The sequence below is a fragment of the Candoia aspera genome, chromosome 4 (genome assembly GCF_035149785.1).
Source record: "Candoia aspera isolate rCanAsp1 chromosome 4, rCanAsp1.hap2, whole genome shotgun sequence".
NCBI lineage: Eukaryota > Metazoa > Chordata > Lepidosauria > Squamata > Boidae > Candoia > Candoia aspera.
In genome coordinates, this window is record NC_086156.1 from 104213529 (window position 1) to 104226647 (window position 13119).

The following is a 13119-nucleotide window of genomic DNA, read 5'->3' on the forward strand; positions in this document are numbered from 1 at the left end:
CCCTAGCTGACGGGACCCACAGCATACCCAACCAACTAGATCGAATTGTACAGTACACAAGAGCTACCTGGTTTGAGATGTAAGATAAGACCTTAAGAGCCGGCTAACAGCCTTTTTTTCCCCACTCGTAGGTTGATTTGTTATGTGGAACTTAGTAAGCAATAGGAAGCCCAGTAAGCCAGCAGCAGAGGCCGAACAGAAAATATCTCCATGACTGTCAAATGTTTCCCCTTGGTGGTTAGTTAATTTGGGTGAAATTACAGCAATGGAGGGGGCCCACCCAGTGGCGCTCATGAGAGAGAGACCATCAGCCATGCACCACTCTCCTTCAGAGTTTACAGGGACATTCAGACCAATTTATTTTACCCCTATTAGGTAAAGAAATGGAAACATCAGACAAGCACACTGTGAAGTTCCTTTTAGAAGATTTGAAACCCTCTATCAGTCTCTCAGTATCTGTTTTGGGTAGTGACAATGGAAATAAGATAGAGCTGGGACGAGAATTACATAGATTTTTTTCCTTCAGTCTAATTGTGCTGTAACTTTATGGATAATAGCTCTATTGTTAAAATATTACCTTTTTGAGTTTCAGGAATCTGTATAGGAGAGGAAAAAGAGTTAATTAGAGATGTCACCAGGGAAAGCCTTTAGTCCAGAAATGTAGGAGGCAATTACAAAAACCATAGGGCATTTCACCATTATGTAGGATGGAGAAGAGTAGCGTCCCTGTGAGGTGAACTGGCCTGAGCCTGCGGCCTCCCTTCTTTGAATTAATTGGATGTAATTAATTATCATCCAGAGCCATTAAGTAGAACTGTCTGCTCTATTCATTTAAAACTCCTTGGATACTTTTTCCTTTTCTCTAAAATGGCAAGCTACATCATCCTGATTCTTGGGAGATCCCAATCCATAAATCATTGTCACACTGGGAAGCCCTTTGGACCTTTTGGTGGATGGCCATGGGATCTGACTAAAAGTTAGACCCAAGTCCCAGCTGCTGTGGCTGAAAGAACCTCTTCATGGAGGGTCTCAGTCTGCAAGGTGAAAGAAGCTCCATTAGTGGGATGGGAGGTTGTGACCTAAGGAGCTCTGGTCCCTCCGGTGCCTTAGAACCAGCCAATGGACATCTACCAAATGAAGGAGAAAAGGCTTCGAAAGTCCTGGATCAAAAGGTCCATTGTCCTTCTATGAGGACTTAATCTGGACCCTCCAGTTACACCAAAACTAAAACCAATAAAGCATTGATTATGCTGAGAAGGCCAGCAGGAGCACATTCTCAGAAGAGACCATGGAAGCATTTTATAACAGGCAGGGTTGAGGAGCACCTGACTCAAGGCTGAATGACATTCAAAGCAAGGCAAAGACATTCATGGACGAGAGATTTATGATTAGCTTTTTCTCTGTCATGGTAGTAAGATAACATTTAGTCAGTAATTATTTATTTATCTTACAGACTCAACTTTTTGTGGCTCACAGCTATCATCTCTTTGTGAGTCACAGCTACTGAAACATAATAGAAGCATTCCCAACAAGGATTAGAGGAAGACCTAAAGCTATAACAACAGAGGAAAAACAATATTTGGAGTCCAGATAGAGAGGTCTTCTTCGGGAGACAATGTCCTAATGGGGGCTGCATCCCTGAAAAAACCCTTCCTTCCCTGATGACCATCCAGCCTTTTCTGTGTTGAATTAGAAACCTGGCAAATTCTGCCCAGGTAAAAACTCAAATAGCCTGAATAAAAACTAGTAGCATTTTCAGCCAGGCTGTGCTGATCAAGCACATGGGAAAGGGTAGCCTGGGCTGTGTTTGGGGAGCAGGAGCGGGGAGGAGGCATTAACTATGGCTCAAGATCAAAGCTAAAATTCAGTTGTCTCTTGTCCAAGTTATAACTTACTCATTTAAGTGTGTCTGTGCAAGCCTCGTTTGTTTTCTCATGATGACATGCTCAGATGGTTTGGTGGTAAAACCATGCCAGTATAAATGTGTGTGACAGTTTGGATGTTAGAAAATAAAGAATGAGTAAGACATTTTCTGAATAACTATGAAGTGTTATCACCAAGAGTGTATATATCAATCAAACCAGGAGAAATTGTAAGAATAAAAGATGGACTTCAGCAATAAGAAGAGAAGAAATAGAATAAAAGAGGTTTAAACAACAGTGGCATCAGGGAGGGGTGGGCTTCAAACATGTCAAAGAAACAGTGGATGCTATGCTGTCAAAAGCTGTTTCCTTCGTTACTCCAAGGAACAAACATGCAGAACATTAAAAAAAAAAGATGGACTTCAGTTGCTTTCTCATGGCTGCCATCTAGAACTTTGGTGCTGTCTCCTCAAGGTGTTTCTGGTCACTGAAATATGCAGAAAATAGAATGTTGTGTGTAGCCACTAAACCATCCTCCTAGTCAGATGTTCTTTTATGTTTAGATTTGGTCTCAAGAATATGATGTAGCACTTGGGGAGAAAGATGCAGCCCAGGAGACCTGCAGTAGAGGCCAAGATGGAGAAGATCTCCACAGCCACCATGTGTTTTCCTTTGGTGCTCAGATAGGCTGGGATGAAGGAGAGCCAAACGCTGCAAAACACAAGCATGCTGAAGGTGATCAGCTTGGCTTCATTGAAAGTATCTGGCAATTTTCTTGCAAAGAAAGCCACAGTGAAACTGATGGTGGCCAGCAGCCCCAAATAGCCCAGGACAACATAGAACATGGAATCCGAGCCTTCATTACATTGCACAATGATCTCATCAGTCAGGGAATGCATGTCCAACTCTGGGAAGGGAGGAGATGTGATCAACCATGCGGCACAGACAACCACTTGAATAAAGGAGCAGAGGACAATGATGGATCCCGCCAGTCTTTTCCCTAGCCACTTCCTTATCCAGTTTCCTGGCTTGGTGGTCAAGAAGGCCAGAACTACCGTGATGGTTTTGGCCAAGACACAGGAAACTGAGATGGAGAAAATGGTGCCAAACAGAGTTTGCCTGAGAAAGCAGGTCACTTCCCCAGGCCAGCCAATAAAGAGCAGGGAGCACAAAAAGCAAAGGAGGAGAGAGGAGAGAAGGATACATGTGATGTTCCTGTTGTTGGCTTTGACAATGGGGGTGTCCCAGTGCAGAAGAAAGATCACTGCCACTAAAATGAGGGTTGCTGAAAAGAAAAGAATCAAGGAAGTCAGAGCGACTCCCAAGGGTTCGCCATAGGATAAATAGCTGAAACCTTTGGGAAGGCACTGGTCTTTTTCTGCATTGGAATAGTGGTCTTCTGGGCATCTCCCACATTGGTCTGCATCTGAAATACATGAAGAAGGCCTTGTCATTTCCAAACATGCAGAACATTGTACACAACTACCTTAGAGAAAACACTCCTGGTGATGCCATTCACCCTCCCTAGTCCACTCACATAATGATGCTTCCTCAACCTTCAGCAAAAGATTCTGTGCTATCATGAATGCAAAAGTTCAATATCTGTATTTCCATGCTACTTTCCACTTTTCGTTTCTTAGAAGAACTGCATCTCCCAACATGGTGAAGGAGATCAATTTATACAGAATGTAAGCTTTAAAAAGTTCCTGAACTTTAATATCAGTAAAAGATAAAACCCTTCCACTAGGTATTATAGCAATTTTGGAAAATATGAAATGAGAATGAACTTGATAACTCTGGATGTTCTTCCTGTATAATTCTTTTCTTCTCTCTCTCTCTCTCTCTCTCTCTCTTCCTTTCTCCCTCTCTCTCCCTTTCTCTCTCCCATTCTTCTTTCTTTCTTTCTTTCTTTCTTTCTTTCTTTCTGTCTGTCTGTCTCTCTGTCTGTCTTTCTTTCTTTCTGTCTGTCTGTCTGTCTGTCTGTCTTTTTCCACTTGCCAATTTCCACTGAAATTCTTCCTTCAGGGCATTTGGTACAATTGTAGCAACAGGCTTGTTTTCCCTCCTGAACAGCCTTGCTGTGCCCCTGGTGGCAGCTTTCCACACATCGGGCACGGGGAAGTACCTGGAAATGATCAACAGAAAGGTTTATGGGTAGCATTCCCCAACCACATCTGGATATACTGCACTTCATTTGGAAACAGAGAAATTAGAAAGGGAACTGCTGCCCAGAGTCCCTCCTTGAGGGGGAGATGGCCGGTGATACATTTGACAAATAAACTGGTTTGCGAAATTGAAGGAGGGGGTGCAACCTCTTTTGAGCTCAAGATGTCCCACGATCAGAAATTGTTGTTGGAAGTGTTCTAACTTTGCAGCAACTGTCCTCTATTCCACGATACCATGTGCTACTTATTTGTTATTGTACAACCACAAAAGTAGATAGCACGGTAGCCTCTGCTATTTGGAGTATATGTGTAGTTTCTTTGTGTCATAGCCACATAGAGCACATCCACCAGTAGCAACCCTTGTTTCTTTTCAGAAAGTGTGCTCATTTTCCTTCCTTTGTTGCAGAAGACATAATTTTGCATCCACAAGAAAGCTAAGGACAAATTTAAATGGGGGAAACTATAAAAGGAAATAATATTGTAGATTTTAAAAATGAGAGAAAATTCTCAAACAAATTTTTCGTGTGACAGAGGGAAATCTTCACTTGAAAAGAATTGTCATATTGTTTTGTGCAGCCTAAGCATTTTCACTCAGTTTCTCCTCATCCTTGCTTATTTTTTCCCATAAAAAGAGACAAATCCAGCCCTTTCCTGGATCGGGAAGCCCTTCTCATGCCCTTGTTATCTCCCACATAGACTATTGCAAAGCGATCTACATGGCACTACACTTGAATTGTATCCGGAAGCTCCAGCTGGTCCAGAACGCAGCTGTGCGAGTTGGTACCCATAGAAGGGTGGATGTAACACCACTACTAGGTGAGCTGCATTGGGTAAGAGTCTGCTTCTGGGTCCAATTCAAGGTGTTGTTTATCACCTTTAAAGCCCTACATGGCATGGGTCCAGGGTACCTGAGGGACTGTCTCATCCCCATGACATCGACCCGTCCCACCTGATCATGCAGAGAGGGCATGTTGCAGACCCCGTCTACAAGAAAATTCCATTTGGTGGGGTCCAGGAGGTGGGCCTTCTCTGCAGTAGCTCCTGCCCTGTGGAACACGCTGCCCCAGTGGTGAGGTTAGCCCCGTCGCTCCTGTCCTTCCAGAGGAACCTGAAGACTTGGCTCTGCCATCTTGTGTGGGGTGGAGAAGGAAGTAGCTCTACATGGGGATGGCTGGCACCTTAGAGTCTTCCTCACACACATGGACTGAATTAGATCTTGCCTTTGGATTTTACTCTCATTCTTGTTTTTATATCTATTTCTTAATGGTATTTATATTTTTATATATTGTATTTGTATTTTATACATAATGAGTTAATTGACTACCATTGTTGTAAACTGCCCAGAGTCCCTCTGGTGGGAGCAGATGGGCGGTGGCAAATTTGATAAACAAAAAACAAACAAACAAATAAATAAAATAACATCCTGCTCATATATATTGTCTCTATATAGTAGATATTTACTATGAGGTTTCACCTCATTTTAAAACTGATTTGCTCCTTACATTTATTCTGTGATTTTCTTTAAAAGAAATGACATAATAACTTTTTAAAATTAGTAGAATGTTGAGGAATTTTAAGAAACTGATAGACACAAATATGCTTATATCATAAACATCCCAAGATGCAACTCCGGATAGCAAGCCAAATTCTCTTTGCAAAGATTTTCATGAAGAGAAACACAAACATCCAGCAAAAGTACTGGACTCCAGGACATTATGTCTATGCTGTACTTGGCTTTTCAAGTCATTAACCAAGGATATTATGAATTATAAAATTATAATTTTATATCTGAATTAACTTAAGTACCCCCAAATTTCTGACCTGCTGAAACTTGTGATTCCACAGAATGGCACTTTCACTGATGATGAACTTCTTCCCATCAGGGGTTTTGGAGACCATCCTGCCAATCTGAATTCTCCGGAAAGATTTGTTGTGGAATGTGACCATGTTGAAGATGTTATACCCAGGGTCAAAGTCGCCCTTCTCATCAAAAAAGATTTCATCTCCTGCACCGTTATTGAAATGGCTGTTTCTCAAAAAGTAGTGAAACTGGATTTGAGGGAGAGGAAAAGTGAAACAGATCAGAAAGCAAGATAAATTAACATTCTCAGTTTAAGATAGAGTTCTCACATAAATAGGACAAAACAGCAATTGTTGGAAAACTAAAGAACCAGGGGAGACATGTCATCCCACCCAGAAGAGGGAGGGAGCAAGCAGATTGTTATATATGGTGGGAAGAAAAAAGAATCGCAAGGGGACATGAAACACTGCTTCTCTATATAGCCCCTCTTCCTGAATCACGGCATTGTCGAACTTCTATTGAATCTGGCTTCCTAACGTTCCCCAATACTTATTATTTACATTCTTGGATATCATGGAAGCTTCCCTTCATCATTCCACTCCTTCTTGTGACATATGTCCAGATTGTTATAATGCATATAATGCATGCGGAATTTTACAATGAAAATATATCCCATCAATTGGAAGTGGAAAGTTTATACATTAAAAGGTAAATGAACCAGTGATTAGCTAACACTTTTTTGAGCAAGTCCACATGTTCTCGCTCATATTTTGAGTACGTTAAGATATCATCTAGATACACTAAGACCCCTTTGTGCAGAAAGCCATGCAGAACTTCATTTATAAATCACATGAACACTCCAGGAGACCCAGCTAATTCAAATGGTAAAACCCTGTATTGGAAGAACCCAAGAGGGTAGTTGAATGCTGTTTTCCATTTGTTTCCTTCCTGAATGTGTATGCAAAAATATGCTTCCCTGAAGTCCAACTTGGTAAAAATGGCCCCTTTTGACAAATGGGATAGCATGTCCTTCATAAGTGGCAGAGGGTACTGACTTCTGGTGCAAATAGCATTTAACCCTCAATAGTCTGTGCATAATCTTAAGGAAGCATCCTTTTTTCGCTCAAAATAGGACAGGCGCTCTTAATGGTGAGTTGGCTGGTTCATTGAATTCCCGGGCTAGGTTTTTGTCAATGAATTCCTGGAATACATCTTCCTCTTTTTCCAACATTGCATACTTCTTTGGTTTTGATAGTTTGGTGTTCGGATCAAACTCTATAGCACAGTCTGTCTCTCTGTGGGGTGGTAATTGATTGGACTCTTTTTCATTGAAAAGGTCAGCAAACTCCCTATACTGCCATGGAATCAAGGAACCAGGCTCACTGGTCAAAGCGGGGTTTGCTTTAATCATTATGCCCATAGATTCACTTTTCTGATTCCTTTCGTCATGAGGGAACCCTGGATAAAAAACATCCTCAAATTTCAGACTTCCTGTCTCCCACTCAACCACTGGTTTTCTGCTCTTTAGCCCCGGTCATCCCAAAATCAATGAATAATCTGCTATAGGTGCCACTATGAATTGCAAAGTCTCTCTGTGGTTCCCTATGTGCATGGCTACAGTCTCTGTAATGTTCTACGGGACCCCCATGGGCTTCTGAACCATCTAACTAAGTGAACACTTTCGGATGTTTTAGTTTTCTGACTTTTAGTCTAGTCCCATTACTATAGCAGGATGAATTAAACACCTGGTGCAACCAGAGTCCAGCATGGCAACTAAATCTGCTTTGCTGTTACTTCTTCAATCCTTTAATCGAAGCTCCACCAACAACTTTGGCAATTGTCACTTATCAACAGATCTTCATGCCCGTCACCCTCTGCCTGCCTGTTGGCGCCATTCACGGCAGGCGGGACTCGTTTCCTGCCAGCTTCGGTGCTTCATCTTTGGATTCCCTGCCAGAGTCTTTTGAGAAGTAAAGAGCTTCTTCTTTCCAAGCAGATGCTGTAGCCACAGATCCCTTGCATTTTATCAGTGGAGATTTTGGGGGTTTTCTTCCAGGCTTTGCGCTAGTAGTAGATCCTGACTTGGGGCAATCTTATGCTCGATGCCCATTTTTTCTGCACTTAAAATACAATCCCTTCTTGACTTGATGTTCCTTTTCCTCATCCCAGGACTGACCTTGCTTTCTCATTGCTGCTGGCAGGTTGCTTGGGGCCCTGGTGTTCCTCCCCAGCACTTGGGCTCTAACTTGACATCTGAATTGGAATTGTGTGTTCTGCACTTCCCTGGCTAAGCAGATCCATTCTCTCACTGTGGTGGGGTCTCCCTGTCCTAGTGCCCAGTGTAGTAGTTCTGGCTGTAATCCTCCCTTGAAATAATCCACCTTGGTTGACTCTGACCTCTCAGGGATTCTTCCTGCCAACGCCTTAAACTCCATAACATATTCAGACACAGTCCTTGAACCTTGCCTGAGTTGCTGGCATGCTGCCTTAGCTTGCATTTTAGGTAATGTGTCTCCAAAGTGCTCCCTGAGGGCTCTCATGAAGTCACCTAGGTGGCAAAGTTCAGGAGCTTCGGCTTTACGCAGCTGCACTAACCAATCGGCTGCTGGTCCCTTCAATCTGGATCCCACTAAATTCACTTTGGAATACTTCATGGGGAAGATGTCGCCAAACTCTTCCAGGAAGGCACCCCCATTGGTCATGAAAAAGGACAGCTGCCAGGGTTCCCCATGAAATTTTACATGTAAATCTCTGTTTCCTCGTCTGGGGGAGGGAAGACTTACATGTCCTGCAAGGAGTTCTGCCCATGTTACAGAAGGTCAATGGCTTTTTCTGGCTTCGGCGTTTGGGGATGGTTGTCTTCATCTTGGTGCCGGCTCAGGTGTAGACCTCCTTGAAGAAATGGATGCTGCCAGCATTTGATTTAACGTCCGATGCAGAGACAATGACACATTTTGCAGTATTGTCTCCATGGAGGCTACTCGAGCTGCAATGGTTTGTATTCTCTCAGGGGTAATCCCTCATCAGCCTCTGAATCCTGAAGTTTGGCTCTCTGGTCTTTTTGTCGCACATCAGTTGACTGGAGTGGGGCGGGGGTGACTTCACTCTCTGTCCCATCTTCCCAGCCTTGGTGGTGCTGTTGTTCATCACCCAGTGGTGTCCAATCCACTTCCCGGAGATCTGGGTGACTGGACTGTTAGAGCCAGGATGCCTGTGTTCCAGATCCTCCGGTAAGATCCAGTGTAATCAGCTCCATGTCTAACTCCACAATATGACTGTATGGAGGTGAGGAGATTCCCATAGCTCCTTCTGTTTCTGAATCTCCATCTAATCCATCTCTCAGCTCCTGAGTCGTAGTATTCTCCCTCTCAATCTGCTGGCTTGGATCTTCAGGTGTCGAGTTTGACATTTTGTAGGTTTTGAACTCTCTTCTGGGTACAAACGCCTCTGGGCAGAGTCAAATTGAGGGATTCACAACTTTAAGTATTGACTGCGTACTCTGTCACCATTAATTCTGATTCATACATAAATGTAGTAGAAATCTCTTTAATGGAAGAAGCATACAGTACCGCAAAAAAAGTGGCAAATGAAAGTTCCCATGCTTTCTCTAACTTAAGCAGCCCAATGAGTGTAAGATCCCTCCTCCCCTCCTCCAGTATGCAGTCCCCCCTTTTGCCATTTTGTGCCAGTCTCTCAATTCTCCACAGATGTCTTCCACGTCTTGGCAAGTTGACCTTGAATATGGGAGATAGTCCAAACAGGATGCTTTCTCACTCCTGAATGTTCCCCCTCCCACTCTACTGACTTGCAAGTCCTGACACATGTTACTCCATTCATGCATCTGAGTCCAATCAGGCATTCTGGGAATGTTTGATTGGGGAGCATGACAATAATGCATCCGGAATGGTACAATGGAAATACATCCCACCACTTGGAAGGGGAAATTTTATGCATTAAAGAGTAAATGTAACATCCAGGAGAGATTATCTTCTGGGAACTAAACAACCATGTATTTTATTTATTTATTTAATTTAATTTAATTTAACATAATTTAATTTACTTTTTATCTTGCCATTATTATTTTTATAAATAACTCAAGGCGGCAAACATACCTAATACACCTCTCTCCTCCTATTTTCCCCACAACAGCCACCCTGTGAGGTGAGTTGGGTTGAGAGAGAGGGACTGGCCCAAGGTCACCCAGCTGGCTTTCATGCCTAAGGCAGTACCAGAACTCACAGCCTCCTGGTTTCTAGTCTAGCATCTTAACCACTAGGCCGAACTGGCTCTCAGAAATGGTTTCTTATTGCTTCATCTTACTTTTTTAAAACTTAAACTGTTAGTCTAATCAACAGCTGATATTTGTTTATGGTTTCTCCTCCGTGAACATTACAGGCACAACGCTGCTGATTTCTGAGCCCAGATAAGCCTGTCCAGGTGCTGAACCTGCTGAGAATATGTGACTACTAATAGGCACAATTTTCACACTTCAAAATAGGAGAAAGGGGGAAACCATTCACTTTCTTTTCTACTCAAGCAGCACATCCCCTTCAATCACTCACAGCACATGCCCACCACCTCTCTTCATGACTACCGAAGCAGATGCTGAAGTGTATGATGGCATATCTGTAAACCTTTTCTCTACGCATGCGTGTATAAATTATCCTGCAGCAAGAGCAGCGGGGCTACTTAGCAGGAACATATACGTTGTTTCCCGAAGGAGAATGGGAAAGGCCCCAAAACAAAGACTGAGGAGACAAACGACAGCAATTTTTGTTCTGTGCGCTCAAATTTTGTGATCTTTGGCAGCATCTGTGTATTTGTATGAGTGATGACATACCTTCCATGGCTGAAACTCCCAAAGATTTGCCCCATCCTGATTCCTCAGGGAAGCTGCCTTTGCTCTTCTTGAACACATTGCTTGCAAAGCATGTGCTGCAGAGTAAACCCCATTGTAGATGTTGTAGCTCTCTCCAGACATGGTCATTTCAAACACAGAGCCAGGGAGACTCCCCAGTTTTTCTCTCCCAGTGCAGCGTTTTTCTCCTTTGTGATCTGGGCGGAATGAACAGCGAAATGCAGACTCCCAGAACCAATTCAAGTAAGGAAAGTGATTTGAAAAAGGGTTTATGCTCTCAAGAAACTCCTGAAATCTTGGCACCCGATTTGTGTGGAGTGAGAAGTATAAGGACCCATTGAAGGTTTGTGCTGGGAAACTCCCCCCTGGGAATAAAACAACAGTGAAATCCCACTGGGATGTTGTGATCCAGACTCTGTGATCTACTGGGGTCATATCAAAAAATTCAGAAGAATGTAGAACCCATTGTAGACCCTCCATGGATTGGGCACTCCCAGAGACAAGGAACACATTGATTTTCTTCTCTAAGAGGGCATCTCCTATTTTGTGTAGTGTTGCAAGAAGAGACTGTTTATTTAATCTCAAATTTATCAGAAGTGGGATCAACTGCATCCAAGCAATGCAAATATCATTCTGGAAGAGCTTTGGCTGGAGATTTTGGAGAAAGGTTTCCCCATTCTCATCCTCAGACACCAAAAGGCCAATCCAGTTCCATCCAAAATGCTTCAGTAGCTGAACAATCCCCTCATACTGTAAGTTTTCATTGGGAACCATGCTGAAGAAGGAAGGGAACTGCCTTTTATCACTCAGGACTGGGTCAGAGGAGCCATAACTGAGCTTTTTAGGAGAAAGAGGCATTGAAAATTAAATTGACAAGTGCATCCTTTTCTCTTGAGGAACATAAAGCTTTTCCATTCTCCCCAGAACATTGGATTCTACTTAAACATTATGAGTGAATTGCACATAACCAAGCGATACCATCAAGATTTACATGGAAGAAGATCATAATGTTCACAACATGAGACCCTGAGAATGTGGGCTCCCATTCACAACTGGGAAGGGTGAAGACTTCAGTTTCCGTCATTCCTGATCACTGGATGTACTGGTGAAAACCGATGGGAACTCCAATTTAGCAAGAAGCGGAGATCTTCTTAGATCACTGCTGCTAATGCATATTTTGATTAGTAATAAATGATTTATGAATAATTTTCAGCCCACCTTTGTTTGTACCATCAAGATTTATTTATTTATCTATTTATTTTCTTTATCCACCACCCATCTCCACCTCAGGGGGTCTCTGGGGGGTTTACAATAAAACGGGGAAGGGCAGATACACTTCCCTCAATATAAAGATGCAACCTTCCTTAGCAATGACCAAGTTTTTCTTGTCTGAAAACCGCCTAGGAGACTTTTTCCTATAAAGATGGCACAAAAGCTGTTGGAGGGCAGGATAGTCTTAACACTTCCTTACAAATCCTCCTGGAATTGGGCAGTTGTAAGGTTACATCTAGGAAGGATAATTTTAGCCTGTGAAGTGACCAAGGGAAAAATGTCACTACTTTGGCCAAAATAGAAAAGTTAGAGATGCTGTCATACACCTCCAGATATGGCAATGTGTATACCAAATGCCTATTCCTCAAATGTACCTGTATGCAATATTTGGTGTTTTTTTCCCCTCTGCCAAATAAAATACATTTTATTGCCCCCCCCCTCATTTATTTGTACCCAATGTATATTTTGCTGGATTTTTTTGATAGACCCTATTCATTTTTTCAAAATAGAAATTATTTTCCTGTTTCTTCATTGTATATTCTCATTCTGTGTTTTTCACAATTCATATTCTGTGCAGACTCTTTCTGAAACTCCATCTTGATCTGTGGAAAATGCTCATACCTGTGGAATCTTGAATTCAGGACGTGGGCCATGTGGATGGAGTTTGGGGAGGTGAGGCCACCAATGATAGCCAAGAGGTTCCTCCTCCTCCTTCTGACACAGTTGTAGTTGATGGGATTCCTTTGTTTCAAGAAGAGAAGATCTAGGAGGTGCTTACTGGCCAGCCTGACACTGAAACTGTTTTCATAAACCTCCAATCCTAGTGTGGTGTTGGGTAACAGCTGGAGGTCCTGGTTGATCTCACGAACGGCAAAATACATGGAAAGAATGTGCTGGTAGTTTTTTGGCATCATGCTGAAAGGAGAGTGCACAAGGACATATAGTTATACCAGCCACAGAAGCAAACTAGTTTTAAATAATGTAGGGAATTCCAGCAATTTGTGCAGAGGGGAGTAATTTTGAATTTTCCAAAGACTGTAAACCAAGAATCAGATTTACTTTTCATGTGAACAGGAAATCCACAGTCACCAGCATATCAACTTTTCAAGTCAACGTTGGGGGGATATATGTGAATTATATGCTCACGTATAAAAAATAAAC

The 13119-nt window shown here is 42.6% G+C and overlaps 1 protein-coding gene across 1 annotated transcript; it reads right to left on the minus strand.

Moving 5' to 3' along the window:
• Positions 1 to 2386: 2386 nt before the first annotated feature.
• Positions 2387 to 12869, minus strand: LOC134496823 (vomeronasal type-2 receptor 26-like). The gene is made up of 5 exons (XM_063302535.1): positions 12580 to 12869; positions 8468 to 8591; positions 5849 to 6076; positions 3861 to 3987; positions 2387 to 3288 (listed from the first exon to the last, which is right to left on the minus strand). Exons 1-5 carry the CDS (start codon positions 12867 to 12869, stop codon positions 2387 to 2389), a joined length of 1671 nt encoding a protein of 556 aa, XP_063158605.1.
• Between the last annotated feature and the right edge of the window lie 250 nt (positions 12870 to 13119).